The 22,321-nt window shown below is 41.7% G+C and overlaps 2 protein-coding genes across 3 annotated transcripts in view; one reads left to right on the top strand and one right to left on the bottom strand.

Annotated features, from left to right (window-relative positions):
• Positions 1-22,321, top strand: part of LOC104965166 (gamma-aminobutyric acid receptor subunit beta-1-like) — a 417,189-nt gene that overhangs the window by 93,126 nt on the left and 301,742 nt on the right. The window lies entirely within an intron of this gene.
• On the bottom strand, positions 1,390-13,621 carry lbh (LBH regulator of WNT signaling pathway). Of its 2 annotated transcripts, none has more exons than XM_010793150.1 (3): positions 13,482-13,621; positions 4,981-5,083; positions 1,390-2,299 (listed from the first exon to the last, which is right to left on the bottom strand). In XM_010793150.1, exons 1-3 carry the CDS (start codon positions 13,604-13,606, stop codon positions 2,054-2,056), a joined length of 474 nt encoding a protein of 157 aa, XP_010791452.1. In that variant the 5' UTR covers positions 13,607-13,621; the 3' UTR covers positions 1,390-2,053. The 2 variants fall into 2 exon arrangements, with proteins under 2 accessions (XP_010791452.1, XP_010791453.1); XM_010793151.1 differs by lacking the exon at positions 13,482-13,621 and adding an exon at positions 9,727-9,971.

The following is a 22,321-nucleotide window of genomic DNA, read 5'->3' as shown; positions in this document are numbered from 1 at the left end:
CATTTTTACAAAAGGGACATTTCAAGAACTTCGAAATTAAAGCCGTTTAGTGCTCAGGAATTAGCTTTTGTTTTAACTAGGAGTCAGATTGCATGTGAACAAGTTGAAGACAGGAAATAGCATGGTTCCTGTTCTCGCTTCTACATATAGGCATTTGATACATGTATCTGTGCTAGTTGAGAGAAAGAGAGATTATGTATGCGAAAGATGCCGAGCAGGAAGTAACACTGCTCTTCTGTAACCACTGCAGGTGAAATGAGTGGGGAAAATAGAAGCGGGTTTCACATAAAGGAAAATGAAAGTAGTCTTGGAAACAACACTATAAATCGCTAAAGGATTACCCAGTAAACTACTTATTTACCACGTCTTGTACCATAAAAGACGCAGTAACTCTTCAGTCAATTATTTTCACAGCAGTCACACAGTTGGATAGCAAATTCAAATGTTTATTTACAGCCTCTGTAATCATCACAGAGAAAAGTGGTCTAAATACAAAAAAACAAGAGAAAGATGGCGGCTAATCTCCCTGAGCTTTACAAAAACAATGTGGGAACTGTAGGTGACAGGAGAAAGAGATGTTCTGTACACAGCCCTAATGCCACTCAATGAGAATTTACAAAACAGACATATCTCAATCATGCTTCTACAACAGTATTTCATATTGTGTACACAAGTGACATATTTTCTACAACTTAGAAGACTTCTTTGAAAAACAATGAGTGGTGATTTAAAGAGTGAACAAAAGAACACCAACTTCTGAAATTGAAAAAGAAAAACCACATTACTACCAGAGAACATATACAATTTCCCATCAACAGCTTATGGCAAACATCAGGATTAATTATTGTGAACTAATGAGTTTAATACTGTCAGCTATAACCTTACTTATTTGTGAACTATGTCCTATGAAGTCTCCATGACCTGAACTTCATGATGTCGACAAGGAAGACTAGCAGAGACTTTCCATTCAGGTGTGGACAGCTCAAAGTGATTCTCAGTCTGTGCCTTTCTAAAAAAGTAAGCCAAACCCATAATAAAAACAAGATCAGCGCACTACAAGGCCTCAGGTTCAGTACAAGTATTTACACATCCTTCATCTGGTCTGTACATTGCTTCATCAATTGTTTTCTCAAAAATAACGCGCTCTCCTGACTCAGCTTTACCCTTTTGAACAGTACACCTGCTAGCCTCAGATTTTGTTCTTACTGTAATATTTTGCTTTGTCATACGGCTCAAAGGGGCCAATGTGATGACGAGAGCATCATTGCGTGACTGTGCCCTTACTGCACAACAAGCTTTTGTACAATGAATGCGTCGCATAAGCATAGCAGGTCATGCTGGTTTTATTTTCTTCCACTTTCTGCCCACTTCTCTAAAAATAATTTCATATTGCCTTTTCACTGTGAATGCCTGACTTTCTCAGGGGGGGGGGGTTGGATAAAATTTTACACAAAACGCCCACTTCTCAAAAAACAGACTAATCACAAAACATACACTTCTCAGAAACAAATCTATGGAAAGCAGTGGCAATCACAATAACTAACATCCAGAAACTGACAACACAGGTATGGACATTGTTACTGGAGACGATAAATCTCCACAGGAACCACAATAAATCTGTATGCCAGTATGAAATCTCTGGGGTCATGACGCCAGCCATTTTGGAGTAAAGCACAGAGCAGTTGCAGCCCCCTGCAGTGTAAGAGCTGTCCATGGAGCACCGAGCTGCCGCTGTGCAACAGGACATCTGTTCTGGGCTGAGACACACATGGTGGTGGGCATGGTTTGGTTGTGCATGTCAGTCCTTTTCAAGTCCGGTTTTGCGGGTTTGAAGTCCAGGAGGACAAGTTATTGTGTGAGAGTGTGTCGCCTGGGTGTATTGCTTCTCTTTTGGGATTGATGGCTTTGGTGTCAAGGGCAACGAGATGGCATTGCAACACTGAATCCGTGTCTGCCAGCTTGTTGGGAGTGCTGAGGTGCAGTGTAACCAGGAAAAGACAGTCTATCAGAAAGAAAGAGGAAATGGGGCAGTATGGGTGCTGCAACACAGCCTCTACTGCTGAGAATTCTGTGTTGGCTGTCCATTTTGGATGTTGCCATTATTCTGCTCCTCCTCTTCCTCCTCCTCCTCCTCTTCCTCCTCCTCTTCTTCTTCTTCTTCTTCACTGACCAGAAACTCCTCTGGAGGCCAGCGAAGCTCCCCACTCTCGACTTCTCCCTCTGTCGGCTCAACCACGATGGATGGCAGACGATCCTTGAGTTTACAGCAGCGCTCAAAGTCTGAGGGGTCCGGGAAGATCTGGAGAGCAAAGAAAAGAGGGAAAATACTAATTATTAATCTATCAATAACCTCAGGCGTTAATACAGTCTGTATTCTGAATGGCAGAGGATGTCGTTTCAAGCCAGGAGAGTACACTGTCCCCTTTTGTAAGGCAAGAAATTATTTTTGAGCATATTTCTGATGTGCCAAGTATACCAGAACTTAGTCTTGAACCTTGTAGAAGTGTTGCAGGCACCACTACGAGGCTAAACAACTGTGAAGGAAGTGATGCGAAGACTAAACATCTTTGAAGGGAAGTGGTTGCTTAAGATCCCAGTGGCATACCTGCTCTTGCCCAGCCCACATTCTTCTAAAAGCTAGCTTTCCACATAGGTGCTCACCCAATAACAAAATTGCAAAAGAACTTGTTACACTGGTGACTGTGTACGGGTAAATGAGGCATGTCTAGTAAGACTTACAGGAAATGCTGCATCATGTTAAATCTAAATGCTTTGAAAGGCACTGTGCCAAGCAGCTCGTAGCTGCTTACCAACTTCAAATCCAGTACCACATCACCAAATGCTCAGAAGATTACAAGAACAAAACCAGGTCATTTCAAATCAACAGTAAAAACACGAAAAAGGTTGAAGGTTTACTGGGACGGGATTTGTGTACAACTAAAATAAAAGTCAGCCGTAAGTGCTGAATATTTCATATTAATGTAGAGATGGAAAAAAGGTTTAGGAAAGAACATCAAAATCGGCCGCATTCTCTGCAAATCCAGTGTGATACGTCTGCTTATAAAGATCTCTCAAATGTTTGGATCCAAACTGAAGGGCATGAGAGACATTTGGACAAGAGAGATTACACACATTCCCTGTACTGGCAAGATTGGATATCAAACTCAGACTTTCTGTTCTCAGGAACCGGAGAGCTGGCCCAGGGGAAAAGGCTTGCCACTCCTGGTCCAAGAACAGCATTTTTTGCTGTTGTTTGGATAAAGTGGATGAATATTTTTAGACCTGCATATTTCACTCTAAGACATTGGAGGAGGAGGGAGGGAGGAGGGGGGGGTTCAGCAATGTCGCTGTCTGGGCAGAGAGCCGAGTGGAAAGAAAGCATTAGAAGAGGCAGGAGAGAGACTGTGACGAGAGGGGAAGAGATAGAGGGGATCCAGCTGTGTCCAAGTCTTCATGAATTCCATAGGAGATGGATGAGTAGAGAGGAAAAAGACAAACATGCTATAAATATCCCTTGTGAATGTTAGGTTATAGAAGCATGTATATGTTTTTCAGCAGCTTTTACATTTTCCAAAAGCAGCTGCTTATAGAACCATGCTAAGAGGTGTGATTATAAGTGTGTGTGTGTGTGTGTGTGTGTGTGTGTGTGTGTGTGTGCATGTCTGTTTAAGTCTAATGCCTGTGTGCATCTCCATACTCTCACCTGCATCACCAATCCTCACTGTGCGTCAGCACCAAGGGGAATTAGTAGAATGACCTTGCCTTTGGACTCATAGCTAACACATGTCATAACTTGTTTCACTTTTAGTGGCAGGAAGCAGCGACATTGGCAAGGCACAATACAGGCTATTTCAGGATCTTCTGTGGGAGTAAGGTTGGGGTCAACTTTATATCTGAATCCTGACATTGCCTTTTGAGATGATGATTCAGTAAATCAGTAACCATTTCCTCATCCTTCTTCCCTAGCAGATCACATTCATTTCAAAACCTTTTTCTAGATGCAGCTGGAATTTAGTTGTCACACAAATTGTGTCAAAGCCCCCGGGACCCGTTATTGAGGAAGTGACTGGAGGCAACATCACTGCTTCTCTAAGGAGTGACTGGGACCTTGGGCAAATGGCCGAGGTGAGTAAATACAAAATAGGGATGGAAAGAGTGAAGAAGCAGCAGCCTCCTCCTTTTCTCTAATTTCTCCCCCTCATCCGCTCCTCATCCTCTCAGACGGACTCACAGCTGGGGTGTGAACTGGAGAGGAAGCCAGGCTCTTCCTCCGGGTCAGTCTATTTCCTTTCAAAGTTGACATCTACATACAGTACTGAAGGGCATTACAAGGCCACTGTATTAGGTTTATGAATGCAAACCTTTCAGATAAATAATTGACATCAATTTCTATGAGATTATTTATCTTAAAAATAGACAATTACCTTTCAGGTCTATTAAATGAGAAGCCTCTGCTTTTTTGAAGAATATTTTGTTACCCATGCGGTTAAAACACCATTGGCACCTCTGAACCCACGATGCTTCATTAACCTTCCTTTCAAAAATAATTAGTTATTTAATTATCAAACCATTATTTTTAAGAAGATGCTGATACAAAATAGGTCTCTTTTAAAATCCTACTAAACACTGGGGACAACCAAGACACAAAAATAAGCAAGCAGCTGTGTGTTTCAGTAGTTTAGTATCCAAAATGGCGCTGTTGAGCTGACAGTAAAACAAAGCCGCTGGCGACACCTTGTCAAGACCACCTGATGGCCGCTTTCTCTCATCTCTCTCAATCTGCAGGGTTCATTCCTGTGACAGGCTGCAGTAAATCACACTTCTTGTATGTTAATGTTGGGACAAACCTCCAATGTCTCCAACGTAATAGATGATGAAAAATAAGGGTTTATTGAAATGTTTCCTTAGCCTTCTATTCATTATTTAGTTCTTCTGGGTATGGGATCATGTAAGTGGCATTTCAGTTTGCACATGTCCTACCTGAAAGGAGAGTCTGTCCTTGCTGGGGCTGAGCCTCATGTCCTCCATGGGGGTGCTGTTGATCATCACCTCAGTCATATCTCGGCCGGGAACAAACACTGGGCTGCGGGGTGAAAAGAAAAAATGAGTTTGATTAGATGCTGTGCAATAGGCCTCAAGGTCCAAATGACAAGAGAAAGCATGCCATTCCAAGAAGGCATGTACGTGCAAACCTTTTAATACTAAAACATTTATTGTGTTGATTAAAAGTGATTTTTAATAATTTCCCTTATAGATTTTCTCCCTCTTTCGACTCATACTAAAGAGGGACAGGTTTCACTGAAGAAGAAGAAATTACTAAAAGTCCTTGAAAATCAATAATTGAATGGAACAAAGATTAAAGATAACCAAGTCATGGTTTTGTTTCTCTGCACATGTTGACAACAGCAAACCAAACATCCAGTTTGTGAGCTGCAAAGCCGCACAGAACACAATATGGCTTGTATAAGGGGTCCGTTTCCAAATGCAAGCTGATGTGCTCTTGCAGTGGCAACCAGAAAACAGTCATTGTGAGAGAGTGTGCTGGGGGCGTGTTGTGGTATTTGGTTGGGTTGGAACTTGATGCACTCAATTCCATCAAAGCGTGGCCAAACTTTCCATTTTGGAATAAAATCACAAAAGGGTTGTTTATTCATGTTCAGTGCATTCATTATCCAATGTCTTGAAGCAGGGCCTGGACTGACAGATGCGTCTTGAGACAAGATGCTGAGCGGCCTTCTCACGCTCTCTATTTAAAGCCTGCTACCTTGTGGTCAGTGGCCACAGGCCTGTGGTGTGTGTGTGGTCACTGGCTATATGGAACAAGACAAACAGAACACGACAAAAGACTAACATTATCTGGTTTAATGGAATTGGGTTTTTTTTAGGGAAGAGTTGTGTGGGCTTTGCTTGACCTAGTTTGAATCATAAATGTAAATATTTATTTTTGGACCACAGCACGGTGAAAATTATACCGTAGTGATGATTAAAAATATGGTTTTAAAATAAGGACCAATTATGTTAACATGTGTTCAGAGAAATGTATTGTACCGCGTATGACTCATACAAAACTCACGCTCAGCATAATCTTCTTGCAGAAATCTATAAATATCCATGTTTACTGGAACATGAATTGTCTTAAATTTAAAAGAGGTTTATCGTACACCAACTGTCACACTGCACACAGAACTGTGGTGGACAAATAATATCTTTATGAATTAGGGTTTCATTTGATTGAAAAGGAAGACTAAGGTAACCGAGGAAATTCGATAGTCCTCTTTGGTATGATATAAAGTTTATGGAAGCACATTATTTAATAATAGATAGCTCTTGTTTTGGACTCAACAGTTTGCTGACCAAATATTCTCCCTTTTTGCATTTTACATCAAACTCTTGGAAGTGTAATTTAGTAAAAGTTAGGGCTCCATTCATGGCTTTCTGATATAGCCTATAGAGTTTAGGATTTTAGATTGTGCATCTACAACTTCTTGAAGCACTGTCAATCACATTGATGATGTTGTGGAAAACCTGCAGTCATCAAAGAGAAGTCAATACCGAAGAACATTTAACACATTCATCCTGAGGAGCAGAGTGTCATGTGACATGAGTCACTCACGGCCACAGATCATTAACCCCTAAAGCAATGGCATTTATCAATCAGTTTTTCCATCCCTACATTTACACACCCCTCATCTCCCTCATGAGGAAACACTGACACAACATTTAAAGGCTGCACCACTCTAATCTACGTAAAGTAACCTTAACTGCACCAGTTAGAGGACATGGCTTACTTGACCAAAAGAATAGACGGATGTCCAAAAATGAAAAAGGAGGGGGCTTGAAGGAACGCAAGGTTAAACATGGAAATAATAATGTCAGCTGGGGCTGCTCTTAAACTTATTTCATCTTTGAGTGGGATGCAGAGAGGGCGGAGGTGGGGACGGAGGGAGGAACAGTGACAGTGAAGACCTGAGGAGAAGAGGAGCGGGAGGGAAGGGAAAGAAAGATAAACACTCAGGCCTTGCCAGTCATATTTCTGTTCGGGGATCGTATAAACATCCTGCTCGGCTAAGAATAACAGAACATCGGCCTAATAAAACATAAAGGGGCACAATGAGGAGGAAGTGGGGGTGCACATGTAACAAGTTAACCTAGGAGGAAACAAACATACATGGACCACAGTCACATCTATTACTGCTGTGTCACGCAGGGCTGATGAGTGCGTCCCTCACACAGAGATGAATACTTGATTGCTTAAGGAGACGTTAAGTGTTTTAAGTGTTTTATAAGTAACCTGTATATGTTTGATGTAAGATCAGCATGGACCACAGCTAGTTAAAAGTAAGCTCAATAGAATACATCAGCACTAGCATGTTTCTAATGGCCTTTATTGATCAATGACGACAGTGGCTGATGATGACGACGACAGTAACCCTCTGTAACTCCTGACCCACATACAATAACGCTCATCCTAATGCCACGGCAAAGATAGACAGCGTGTAAGAAGTTTAGTCATGTACATACTGAGTCTCCAAAGCCCGTATCGGAAGGATTACTGAAGTTCAAAGCTAAAACTGTTTGTCAATTAAAAATATATCAGCAATTTTTTTCGGTTTATTTATCATGCAAGTTGGCAAACGTTTAATTTTAAATGCCAAATGTAAATATTTGGCTATTTTCTCAGTCTTCCTAAAAAATAAATGTAATATCAAATTGATCGAACAAAACATTGCATATAATGTGGTTCTAGAGTTTTCTCGTGCAATATCTCAAAGTTACATTTCCATGAAAGACCAGTGACATCCTTTACAGGGTTTTCTTAAGTATCACTGCAGTGCCTACTGCCACAGAATACACTAAATGCCAAATAAAAAGTGATGATCTGATCTTTTTTACCCTGTGGATCACAACCCTTGGCATATAAAAGCGCTGACCCAGTGTTTAGCAGCCATTTCCATTTCTACTTTTAAAACAACTACCTCACCTCATTATATAGTGAACAGCACTCGCTTCATGTTACAGCCATTCATACACTAGCAGTTACATTTTAACAGAGCTAGTTGTTAAAGTCAGTACTGCCATCTGCCACACTGGCTTTACACCTTTATCAAGGACCGCTAAAAAAAAAAAAAAACATTCTGTAAGATGCTCAAAGACTCAGTCATTACCCAAGCATGGCCCCGGGTTCATCCACCCGTCTCAAGGCTATAAAAAGCCCAAGGCCATGATTGCTCCTGTCTGGAAAGTAGTGGCGAGGACAAGAGCCAAGTGGTCTCCGCAACAATCTCACTCCACAAGAGGGAGAATATGCATGATGCGTTATCAACATTGTTTCCCCTCTGCCACCCCACAGTTCCTACTACAGCTATCATAAATCTCAGCCTGTGTGGAGACAAGACAAAGTTACTGACGTGCCATGCCGGAGTCACACAGCTGCGCAGGTATGTGGGTGGTGCCGCAGTAAGACCCCCAGGACTGTGATGGAATGAATGGGTTGTATCCAGATACCTATGGGTTGAGTCTACCGCTGAAATTAAATCATGGATCAGCTACTGCTCCAGTGCCTTGTGGTAATCTAAGTGATGGGTGTGAGAATGAACATCTTATTGACCTTATATGTCTAGCAGCTTGCACTTAGTTTTCATATGATGCCATGCATACAAGTGAGATGAGCTCCAGCTATTGTTGTGAGAAAAATGTCTTCCTGTTCAGACAAATGAAAAACCACAGTGTAGGTTAACTCGCAGCATCCAAATCTAATAACGCGCAAAGATTTTTAGATATAGCTCTGAAAAATAAAAGTAAAAGCCTTTTTTTATTAAATGTTTTTCATAAAAGTAACATCACAGACAAGATAACATTGATCTAGTGTTAGTAGGCACACACAAGAGAGCAAAGTGTGGTTACAGTAAAGAGGTCGAGCCTGAACTTCCTGGTAGAGACAGCCAGAAGCCTGCTGAGGTTTGAACAGTGCTCGAAAACAATGTTTCAAAGCATCTTGCATATCCTCTCTACAGACAGGAAAACAATCGGCAGTATGATAACAGAAAGGCTTATAATCCAATCTCTGTTTCAAGAAGTACATCAACAAGTGAGAGTGCTGAATGGCACAAGGGAATGTAAAAAGTGTCACTGATAATAGATAGGAGCAGAGTGCATCTCTTCTTAAATTGCACCTGCAGTATTAAAGACCAAAGAATGAATGCAGGATCTTACTTTATCTGAGGATACAGCAAAGTAAGCTATGTGTTTCAACTTTCAACTTTGAAAAATAAAAAGGAATACAAGTAGGCCTATTTAAAATGCATTTTATCCCTAACAATTGCTTACAGAAAACACTGTGTGACCACTGTGACCTTTGAGAATGGTCATCAAATGCAGGCAACTTATGAAGCTGGAATCTGACAATCATTTCCTTAAAAGAAATTGAGACCTAGAATAACATTTAAATATCCAAGCCGTGTGACATGACATTTCCAACTCCAGGGGCAACACCCGATAGAAAATCTTAAAAGGAAACAAGAGTGGGTGTAACAAAGGTGTCTTATTCTGAGGGAAATCACCAAGCAAAACAAACCACAACTACTTCATTGTTCTTAGCGGGCAGGAGCAAAGCCAACAAAAGCAGTGTTTGATGCATGATTTAGTAATGTCTATCAGGCACAAGGCAAGCACACCTCAGCTGCTAACATGTGGATAGGTGAAACTGGAAAAGATGCGAGTACTCACCAATATATATGAGGGGAAAAAACAGACATGAATTCACACCTGCTGCCAATTCTGCTGATTGGGGAATCTAATGACAGCCGGGGACTACTTTTTCTCTTTCTTTCCTCTCTCCACGGCAGCACAGCACGTTCACGTAAACCGAAAGTAACTCTGCGGGGGAAAAGTCTGAGAACAAAACACAGCTCTATAAATTGGTGCGTCTGATCATCACCTCAGCTGTGTTGAGTATTTATGCGAGAGGCGTCTGCTTGTTCAGCCGGAGACACACCTCCTCTCGGCACGGGCCAAAAAACCTCAATGGCAGCGCATAACCAGCAGGAGCCAATCAGAGCACAGGTGACTCGAACCCCTCCGCCCCTCGAGCCCTGATGACGGCAGCAGCGACTGAACCTTCTTATTGGGAATGGGCAAGAAGATACTGCATGATGCTATTGATTTCTTGTCTCCAAGGCAACAAAATGACAGTCTAACCCTCCCTTGAATGACAAAAAAACACACTGATTCGCTTGTTAGGTAACGCGTGACATTTATCCAAATGAGGAGGGATAGAGCTCCACTGCCTGGGTTCATTCACAAATATATTCCAAGGGCAAGTCAATGTCTGCTGCAGCAATGGATGGTTCTCTTCCTGCAGAGTTTTGCCTTTTAATTTACATTATAAACAAAGCATGCAGAGTAGTCTACACACGCAGGCTGTTTCGTGAATTTAAAAAATGATGTCCTTAAAGTATAATAAGCCTCATTTTCCAACACCTCACCTTGTTTACATATGGCCAGGACCTTTAGCACAACGTTGAAATTCACACCTTATAAAAAGACCAGTTGATGTTTACCCTGCACGCATTGTACTGTATTTACATTTGGCTCAGAGAAGGCAGGTGCACATGAGGTTCTGCAGTTTTAGGGATACAGAGTAAAATGCAAGTGGGCCTCTACCGCCACCTTCTGACCACCCAATGGTAAGTGTTTGATTTCTTATTTCTATAAATAAACAAACAGTGTTTAAGTCATTAGGAAATGCAGTGCACAGTATGTTATTAATACTATACTGCACTATACTATTCTAAATATTTCGTTGGATCCATTATCCTTTTGGTGACATAAACACAACATCATAATTCAGCTCACAGCTTCAGCAAATCTGGCATTTTTCAAATGCCCTTTATTAAAGTCTCCTGGGTGACTGCAGATGGCACACATGCCCGGCAGGGAAGTAAACAGTGTGGAAACAAACAATTCTTGAATCTCATTTTCCAAAAAAGCTGAGCGCAGAGTCTATTTTAAATCTTTTACAAACTCCAACTATTTACAAGTCATTTAAAAATGTGTTAATGTTAAAATAATGTTTAAACCAACTTCATTTAACATTGACTTCTCTTTAGCAAAATGTTGGTTTTACAATTATGCCCAGTTTCCATACTCAAGGCTTCCCCTCTACTCAGCTAATTCCTGTCAATCATTTGAGCTCACTTCCAATAAAGGAAGTCTTTACTAATAGCAATAATGAAACTTAAACTATTTCCCATCAGCATTTGACTCAAGAAAAAGCAACCCTGAGCAAAATGTAAACTAAAGAGGTTGTAGTAAAACAAATATACAGTGAGAACAAGTTTGGATGTATTCACAAAAGCATAAATACAAGCTTTATTTTCCACAGAAGACATTTTGACACACATTACACTCTTAACATGGCTCTCTTCTATTAAAGTATCCCTCCTAGGGAGAAACACATGTGGGGTTTAGATACAAGAGGCCAAGAAGAGGTTGCCTGGTGGTGCCATATCTGAAATATGGTTGGATGTAACAAAGTCAGTTGATTTGTATAACTCCATAGTGTTCAGAAGTCAGAATTATGGATACCCTTTGGCTAAAATGAACAGTGTTTGGTAATGATGTAAATGCAGCATATCATGCATAGGTCTGGTGATATTCAGTTGGAGTGCTGATGTTTTTTATGGGTGTGACTCATTCACTGACATCATCACTTTCTGATTAGCATCTGCTGTTTTGGTCAAATCTGTCCACTCAGCGTGAACTTCTGCTGTAACGGTATGGAGAGTCATAAACAACCTAAGATATTTATAAACCTATTATTTTTACACATCTAATTTTTTTTTTACAATTTTACAATGTCTTATATAGATCTCTTGTCTGCAGCTGTGTCAGAGTTTAGCACCCCCTAACAAGAAATGGAATAACAAAAGACATGTATTTTGAAATGTTATTCACGCAACATGACCACTGGATGTCACTAGTGTCCATGGAATGGTTAGGGGTTACTGCATGAGCTGCTGTTATGAAGGGGTTGTATTTATTGATCAATTATTGTGCATGGCAGTGATTTATTCAACCTTAAATCTTTCAGTATTCTTAATACCATTAATAATTGTGATGCATGAATTGGTAAACAAACTAGAATTGAGTTTTAAAAAATATGATCTAATACATTTTAGGATGAAGTCTTAATTACAAATAGTTTAAAGATTTGTGTTGCATTGAAGAAAAATGTAAAAGACAATTCTTATTGATGACTTATTATAGAATTCTTATGTTTATTTAATTTAGTTATAGTATGTGTATCTTTTAGTGGAGATTAATAGGATAATTTGAAAAAAAGAAATCTGTTTTATTAAGTAATTACATTTTTTACGATACGATACGATAATACGATACAATATTACTTTATTGGTCAGATCAAGTCTGAAATTTGACTTGCGTCACAGCAGCTCCATGTCCAACATCAACAGACAAGTATCCAGACACAATACATGAAACACAAACAACAAACATTTAACACAACAGCACAATCAGTGAGAGAAAACATGCTCAAAGAGCCTTCAGCGTGCATTTGATCTGGGATTTAGCTCTGTATTTACTGTGAGGATTGACTGATGCACAAAGGAGTGCTTTCAGTCTGACTTTATTGAATGGTGGGACCCTGTATCTCCGATTAGATGGTAGCAGTTCATATTCACTGTTCAGAACATGGTTTGGGTTAGAAATGATGTTATTGGACAGCCTCACTAGGTTATTATGATGAGTCATAGAGTCTCTGACAGGGTTAATAAATATGAAGAAGCAACCAAAGTCATAATAACTTAATAGAAGGGTTAAAGGGGTCCTATTATGGTCATTTCTAGGTTCCTATTTGTATTTTGTGTTTACAATGTTCAAAAAGCTCTTTATTTTTCTCATACTGCCTGTGCTGCAGCACCTCTTTTCACCCTCTGTCTGAAACCACAGCCCTGTCNTTCAGTCTGACTTTATTGAATCGTGGGACCCTGTATCTCCGATTAGATGGTAGCAATTCATATTCACTGTTCAGAACATGGTTTGGGTCAGAGATTAAGTTGTTGGACAGCCTCACTAGGTTGTTATTAGAGTCATAGAGTCTCTGACAGGGTTGACCAACAATCTTTGAGCAGATTTTTAACAGGTGGAGCAGTTTTTACATTTCTTCTTTCTGTGATACTGCCAACAACAACAAAAGTGTGCGAGTATGTCATATGTATACATATTTGCTTGGTCTGTAAATATTCTCTTTTAGTCCTGATGCTCATCTAAAGACATTTTATAAACCTGAGGTGAAAAACAAAAGAAAAAGACAAAACAAGTCCCTGAAAAACACCACTATAGTCACACTATATATTCATTTAAGCAGTGTTATTCTTCCCTGGATGCTTTCAATGGTTGAGCAGTGAAGGTTTAAGAAAAGAAACTCTTCACCTGGTGTTGAGTGAGTGAAATCGGATTACCTGAGCCGGCCAGTTGCTCCTCTAGAGCTGTCTGTCTGCAGAATGGCGACCCCCTCTGTTCGTTTGGAGGATGTGGAGGACAGGCCAGCTGCTTTTATCGCTGCTCCAAATAAACAGCTGCACATCTGGGCAGGCAGAGATGCCGCGGGGGAGCAGAGGGGAGGCTGAAGACCGACTGCACGACGTGTAAATGAACGAGGCCCTGAAGGGGACGGCAGTCGACAAGCACCCGTTGTCCTCTTGGCTGCTTTTCGAAGTAGGCTTAAGTTACATTTGGGTCTCTGAAAGTGCCAAGTCCTTAGTTTCTTTCATAGATGTTTTCTTGTTCTTGTTCTTCATCACTGTTCACTGCATATGCTAATTGTTTCAAGAGAGAGAATAAGAAGTATTCATTGGAGCTGAGTATGTGAAATAGACCTTTCCATGAGAAAAGGATACTGCTTGGAAAATTCCAATAAAAAGTATTCTCTTTATCACTGGCAGGAAATGTGTTATTGTACGGATCTCTCCTCCCACATTTGTTTGAGTGTTCCCATGTTCTCAGGGTTTTTTTGTTGTATGTGTTTATGTCCATTAGTGTAAGCATGTGCAGGCCTGCAGGTTTATCCTGTGTGGGGACATTGGTGTATTTCTCCCCCATGCATACATGTGTATGTTTGTGCATGTGCGTGTTGCTGGGGGACATTTGATCTCGGGGCTCGCCGCACGCCACGCTTGCTTGCAGGTGGTCTGTCCACACTTGGGGGCTGAGCAGATTTAATATTTCATAGGAGTACAGCGCACCCCTGGACGCCATCATTGAGTCCACATGGCTGGCCGGAAAGCTGCTCTGTGAACACTCGACTGAAAAATGCGGTCCTGCCAGCCCCCTCTCCACCATGCTGCTCGCTCACTTGCTGGGCCTCACAATTAAAAGCTAACCACAGCTACAGATGTTGGCAGCTGTCTTTAACCCATGAGATGCCACTCTGGAGTTTCAATCTGCTACCTTTAGTGCTAATCACAGCTGATAAAGGTTGACGTTTTTGTGCAAGTACTTGTGTACTAGTAAAAGAAGAAGTTAACAAAGCTGAAGGAAATTTGAGACAGCTGCCTAAAGCATTGCACTCGGAGAGTATCCAGGCCATGTAAGCTAACTAAATTCTCAGCTCCTCCAGTTTAATGCCCCCCCCCACATCTTTATACACCATATAAACAGGAAACTAAAAGTGTTTATGACCACCTTGCAAAATCTAATGTTAGGAATTCAAGTTCAGGTCACAATTTTATCCTCCATTCATCAGATTCCAACGAAGCCAAACCTCTTTCTGTGTTTGCCGTCAGGTATGGTGTAGAGTTGGACTCAGGCCAAAAAGAACACAGTGAATTTCACCAGCACCATTATTCAACAAGGTCAACCCGACTTAGATTTGAAACCAAAGCCAAAACAGGGCATCTTGAAGCTGTTAGGAAACTATTCCAGATCTTAAACAGACCAGGGGGACTGTGTACATCTCCCTAATTGCACATGTCAATTTATGTACAAGCGCTTGGTTTAGTCAAGCTCCATTACTCCCCCCCTTTCTTACTCTGGTGCTATTTCACTGTCACTGTCTCCTTCTCTTATTCTCTTTCTGACTTACACTCAACTTCCTGGACATGAAAATCTGCACATTATAAGTGTGTGTAGTCTTAACAGAGGCAGGGAGACACACTCTCGTTCAGACACACAGAATGTCAAGGCAAACCAACACCGAGTCACTGAGACAAACCATGTCAGTTCACAGCTTGACAGCTTGTTAATGTTGTGTGACTTCTCCGGGAACAAAGGATGCATTGCAGAAACTCAAGACTGCATGTAATTAATCCGATCCCGGCAATAACTCTCTCAAATATTTACTGTATTCTGCTATCAGGGGTGAGGGAGACAAATGAAGAGCTCGACAAAGACCTCACACAACCATGGGAGTCTGTCTGCTGGCTCCAGAGACTGAGGCGAGCAGAGCAGGTGAAAAGAGATGTTTCTCACTTCTCGACCGTCAGGGCCTATATAATGTTTTAACACACTGACCATAACCCTTTGGGGACCTAACTACAATAATGCTGTCATCACCTGGTTTGAGAGTAGAGGCTTGATGGTGTGACAAAACCGTCCAGCATCCGTGGGAGACTGACTTAAGCAAACACACCGCAGTGAGAGTGTACACTTCAATAACACTTTCTGCGAAGACCACATCTATAGTGCATTTTAAGGGCATTCACATTGTGCACATAAAACATTGACTCTTTTATTGGCCACTAGGGAAGTTAAGTTATTGTGGTGATTCAATTGCAATACTTTCATTTCATACCCTCTTCTTTCAGCCCTGATTATGGTTTATACTTTTATAAATCTGGCTCCTTTGCTGCATTCCTCATTTTTTGGGCTTGATGTTGTTTCCTTTCCCCCAAAGTATTTTAGCTGAATGTCAATCCCCATGAATTGATTGGAGGGTCATTCAGATCACCTGCTGGACCCCGATTAAGAATTGAGAGCAGCTTGGTGCTTTTCCCCTCGACCAATCAGGGTGTCACAACACCCTTTCTTTAGGGCCGTAGAAAGGTAAATAATTGCACACGTCTTTCCTTGATTTAATTCACAACTAAGTTCAACAGAAACATGGTCTTATAGAGCTTTTGAGACTTTAAAAATATATTTTTTAAAAGTGCGTTACTTGCATAAGGGAAGAGTTTATTAAGGCTTAATTGTTTGTCATCTTTTACATTACACACTCATCATTGAATCAAACTCCCTCCCCTTATCATGGACTACATCACACAGACCCTCCTCAGCAGTGGAAATAGAGCTCCTCAGTCCGTGCAAGCGGTCTATTTTGGTTTGGAGTAAATAGCAATGTTTTGAAAGCAATCATCTTGCAAACACTTTTACATCTTGGAGTTGGCTAAAAGTGAAGCAATGCTCAGGCAATGTAGACTAGGGATAAAAAAAAAAAACAAGAGTTGTGAAACCCTAGAGCCCCATATTTCTCTGCATCTGCATCAAGGGAATGGGCCTACTGTACGGATCATTTGTACCTTTAGGCCTATTATTACTGCCTGTATTAATCATTTGTGGTTTTCAACAGTTTATTATGTTGTGAACCGTGGTGTGAAAACACGGCACTAATTGTGCTATGATTAATCCCACTCTACGCGAAAGGAGACTTTTAAAAGCCTTGATGTGAACCATAATGGCTTTAAACACTAGAGGGTAGCCTTTTCAAGCAGGATTTTCTGTTTTCCACTTCACAGAGATACAATTACCCTTCCCCACCAAATATTTCAATAATGGGGAGATAGGGCCATTAAAATACCTTTAAAAGGTCACAGAAAGCCAACTTCAAGGTTTGTTGTCTCACCAGTTCTGAGAGGAGGTTGGGATGTCTTGTGGGCCTCGCAAAGAGGGGGGTCCTGCCATTCTACAGGTTCACAGGAAGGATGGCCGAGCATGTTTGCTCCTGCCATGGGACACAATGTTTTCTGAGGAACAGCAGGAGCAGTGGAGGGGGCGGAGGGTGGGGGGGAGTGTAAGGGAGGAGGAGAAAAAATCTCTGAAGGAATCTGGTGGCCACATGTCACCGATGCTGCTCGGGGCTGGGATATTGCAGGCTTTCGTGCTAAACGTCGACGCAGGGGCTGAAAATAAACCCCTGTCCAAATACAAGTGTTGACTGGTGAAGACAGGCCCCAGATGAGGGTCCACCAACAGCCTCCTCCTTATCTGCCCATCGCGGGTCCCTCCAGGCCCAACCATCGACCCTGACCTCCAGGCCCAAACATCGACCCTGACCTCCAACCCGACTCACAACGTCCAACTTTAAAACCAGTTGGGGACTGTACAAAAATGATTGGTTTGGAGAGAAAAATCTCAAAATCGTATATGAATTAAAACATGACAGAATGTAAAGTATTGCAATTATACATTAAGAGATGTCATGAAAAATAAATATATAATTAAGATGAAAATATTCTATCGCCCGATATACATGTCCCTTAGTTCATTTATTAAATGTCTGACTCCTGTCTCATGTGGAAGTGTTTTCCCAGACAGACTTAATAAGAGCACAGCTTTAAAAAACAAAACGAGAGCCATCTTTGTGGTGTTTCTATTTGATTCAAACGTTTTAAACTGAAAATCGTACAACCTGGGAAGTACATTTAAAACACCTCCACTTGCGCTCTGAAAGAACTACCTTCCCTTCAGCCAAACGCAAAGAAAAAAACATAACCCCTCTCCCTGCCTTGACCCCTCTCCTCTCCTAATAATTGTTCTACGATCCCTAAGGCTGACTGATTTGTTATGTTCCTCTTCTGTTTGTTTTCTGTTGAAAAAATTAAGGATTTGCTTTAAAGTGGTTTAAAATGTCGCAATTGATGACACAATATAATAATCATTGTTGTTTGCAACATTCAACTGCAACAATACCAGCCCTCTGCTGCCACATTAGGAGCAGACATGTCTATATTAGTGTCAGAGGCACCCAGAGCTATGTCACATTACCACACAGTAAAACAGGTTAAAGAGGACCTTAATTGCTTGGTTTCTTGCTGTCCTTTGAAAAGCTCTGTTTTCCCTGGAAGAAATACTTTCCAAAAGCAGACGAGCCGAGGTTGAAGCAGAAGGAGAGAGCCACATCAAACGAGGAGTGTGCATGAATCTGTCAGCAATGAAGGGCTATTACTACAGTAGCAGCACCTAGCCTCGGGGAATATGCTGTCAGCTTCCTCATTAAAAGGCTGACCGGGGCAGGAGACAGCCTCAGGTTAGCTCACATTTTCACTCACTCTTTCGCTGTTTTTGTCATTTTCCCCCCAAAATCCAGTGAGTTTAAAGATGAGAAAAGTTGCATTTAATATTTGTACATCAAGCATATTGTGTGCTAGAATGTGGGAGAGGGAGATAGGCCAAGAGTGTGATAAACAGCGTATGTGCGTTTGTATCCTGTCAGTGAAATTAGAAACACAAACACATCAGATCTTAAACAAGCTTACCACATCCAACTTCTGCGAGCAATTAGGAAAGAATCAACGCCATTACGCACTGACTCTGACACGCTATGCCTAAACCCTTCACCTTTCCCAATGAGTAAACACACACATTGGTGATAAAGCTAATGGGGCTCCGTCTAACGGCCACATGAGTAGTACGAGAGAGGGAGTGATCCATCTCCATCGTGGGGAACCATCGCCAGCGTCCGGCCCCGGGACAGAGGAACCACCACAGAGGTTGTGCAGTAGTTAGTGAACCTGTCTGTCTCCTGTCAGACTGCTGTCACACACACATCAAGCCAAGCATCAATACACACCGCTTTTCCAGGTCTATATGCACTGAACGCACATGTTTTGATTGCTGACGGCCATGTCAGGAGTCAAGTAGAGCCTCTTAAAATGTGGCCTGGGGGCAAAGGTCATCCGCTAATGAGTAAAAGCTTTTTTTTCCCCTTTGTTGGCAGGGAGGGAGTAAGGAAATGTGCTCACTAGGTGGTAAGGAGGTGAGGAGGGGGAGGGAGGGGAGGAGAGAACGTGTGAAGGGATGGGTAGTGGCAGGGGAGAGGAAGGGTGAAAGGGCCGAGCGGGTGGAGGGAGGGGGTGTCAGGAAGTAGAGCGAGAGGGGAGACAAGAGGTGAGGTCTCAGGTGAGAGGGGGTGATAATGATAAACTGTGTTTTTCTGTCGTGTCTGACAAGACGAATAGAGAGATGAAAAGGAAAGGGAGAAAAAAAGAATAGAAAAAAGCTGAGTTGAGACTTCTGTGGAGAGTTAAAAGTGACTTTCATTAATAGGAAAACATTTAAGTGTTCTTTTTTTCTTAAATTCTACTAAATGTAACATTGAGCACTACCATATTTCCCATGTGAGTGTTGGTACTGAACACTCAAATGAAAAACTCCTGTTTATGTTTAAGTCTAAATCTGAATGCAATGTGTCTCCTCTTGTGGGACTTTGAGGCAACTGTGGGATCTGTGATGTTCGGATAAAAAGTCAAAAGTTAATTTGACTATAAGCAATAAAGTGTTTTTGGGCGGATGGGCCCTTTTTAATGAGTGATGACTTGTAGGCCTGACCATTGTGTGGGCTTAATTTGTAGATTTCAGATCATATCTGTACTGTGGGAAGGGTTTACAATGAAACAACAAGAGTCTTAACTTTTCTAGAAAGCAGAAACAGTTTGTCAATTAATAATAACTCCAAACAAGAACAAGCCAAAGATTACAAAGGGAGAGTTTCAAATTCTCTCACTAATTGACAGTGCTTTAAAGAAATCTCTAAATGTGAGGGTCAACAATACGCTTTCTTGATGAAAGGCAAACATTTGGGGAAGTAACTGTTATTCCAAATCTATCTGCATTCCATTTCATCTGCCCTAATCTATGTATTCCTCAAAAGGATTGACTGTAGCTTCTTCTTAACCTCTATACCATACTTACACATGCAGTGTATTGATCTTTCCTCCTTGCTGCACTCTGGGGGTGGTGGAGGCTTGTCAGAGGCCAGACAGCCTGACCCTGACATGCTGAAATTGTTTCACGAGAAGCTCCCAATGCCCCTTGGCTCTCTCTGTGTCCTGGTGGGGCCGGGACCCTGGCTGGGCAGCATAAATATCAGGATGTGTGGATGAGACACTCGCGGAGAAGAAAGACAGCCTCTGTGCTCCGAGAGTTCACTTTAAGTGCTGTAATACCTTCGAGTGCAAAGAGACGCTCTTTGTTCCCTCCGCTCATCTGATCATGAGGTGTGTGTGTGTGTGTGTGTGTGTGTGTGTGTGTGTGTGTGTGTGTGTGTGTGTGTGTGTGTGTGTGTTAGCAGTGGCGGGCTGTTTGAAGCCCCTCTGATGGTTCTTTTGGTGCTCTCCAGGAAACATTTGTCTGTGCATTGGATGAGCTCCTCCAGATGTTCCCATAATTCCACTGGATGTGTATGTGCACGCCTGACTGTGTGAGCATATCTGGATGTGTGAGTGCATGTGTGTGCGCGTGCACGTCTATGTGTTTGGATAGAAAGAGGAGGGAGGGGGGCCATGTTCCAATTAGAGATGGGTAAACTGTTGATGTAAAAGAAACTAAAGCTAACATTTACAGGCCGTGACTCTGTGATGTCTCCCATTGTGACTTCAGTCTGCACTGTGGCATCGGGCCTAAAGCAGCGTTCAGACGAGAGACGGGCCTGGAGGATTGTTTTTAAATTCCACATTATAGTTTCCAAAGTGCACTTCAGTGATCTAAACACATTTTAATGTACAATCACTGTAGAAAACACTTAGGAGTACTTTTTTTCTGTCTGAACTTTAAATGCCCTCGAGAAGTGTCGATGAGCAAGGGCAAAGAAAAGTAGCTGACCTGGGACTTTGACCTTCCTATGGACAGGAGAGCGAGTTAATATATGATTTCCCTTTGTAAAAACACTGGAGTACTGCAAAGCAGCCAGGAAACCACTCACAACTTAATGGCCAGTAAGAGACAAACCTGCATGCGCAAAAGGTGCATATAGTATACTGCCTCAGTGGCAGAAGGGTCCATCTCCAGTGAGTAAAACTACGATTTTAAGCATATATACAGGCCATGGTTTAAGTGGAATAACAGTTAAGATGAGTGTAAAAAGGTACAATTTTGACTATGGTTAAATACTAATACATTGAAATTAACGTATTAAGGCACAAAGTACGGTCTTTTCTTTTGAACATGGAATAATTCATGAAGTGTTTCATATCTACTGAGAAACTGTGCTATGTTGAAAGCTCCAGTCAACAGAAAGTAAGCAGAGATTAGGTGAAGACTGTTTTGTATTTGTCGCTTAATAACTTTATTGTTGTATTCTGGATTTCATTTCTTGACACTCATTTCCATTTCTTTTTCATTTATCCAGAGACATAATGAAAAAATACCCGGACCTCCCTGTAACCCATTTCATTGGTAAGGGAGATTATCCCTTAATATGTTTTTTGAAATTTGAGCCAAACGACCCTTTATGAAAAGCAGAGGGGAACATCCAGCTTTTCCAAATAACAACACTCTTTTTCTCGGAAATTACTGGGAATTAAAGCGACAAGACAACAAGATGTGACTGTAAATACCTGTGGATAAGAGACAATAGAGATATCAAGGGGCTTTCCTAAAGACTCAGTGGTGGTCGGGCACAATGAATGATTCAAAAGCACAGGAAATATCGTAAGGAAAATACCTGCATGAAACCATCAAAGCCACATAACAATAATGACACTAGGGGGTTTATATCTGACTTTGAGTTTATCTTTCAGAGTACTTGTGTGTACGTGTGTGTGTGTGTGTGTGTGTGTGTGTGTGTGTGTGTGTGTGTGCGTGCGTGCGTGCGTGCGTGCGTGCGTGCGTGCGTGCGTGCGTGCGTGCGTTCTTGTGGTGGATCCTATCATTAGCAACCAAAAAGGTTAGATGTCTGTACTTCATCAAAAGTCCATCGCATGGTTTTGCAGACTGTAATTTAAAGAAATCAGGGTCAAGTGAATTAAGAAAACCAGGCACTATCCAGAACCTTTGCTGATGGAAAACAAAACATAACCAATGTGTGCGTGTGCATGGGTGTTTGTTTCCCATTTACCAGTCCTCTGCGGAATAAATTCCGATCTTCCTCCACTTCTGAAGAGCCACACTTGAGCTGTGACCTCATTTGGACGGCGAGCACCTGTGGAGTGCAAACAATTATCCCATTAGTGCTAAGAGGGGGCTGCTCCTGCTCACCTAGAGGAGCCCTTATCCCCGCCCGACAACCCCTCCAACCTCCACAGCGCTTTGGTTTCTCCCAGCTCCCACACCTGAAGCTGGGGAGTCACTTGAAGGTGTGGTGGAGGGG

This window comes from Notothenia coriiceps, unplaced genomic scaffold (genome assembly GCF_000735185.1).
Source record: "Notothenia coriiceps isolate Sejong01 unplaced genomic scaffold, NC01 NC01_scaffold00037244, whole genome shotgun sequence".
Taxonomy (NCBI): Eukaryota; Metazoa; Chordata; class Actinopteri; order Perciformes; family Nototheniidae; genus Notothenia; species Notothenia coriiceps.
This window is presented reverse-complemented; position numbering and strand designations above follow the sequence as displayed.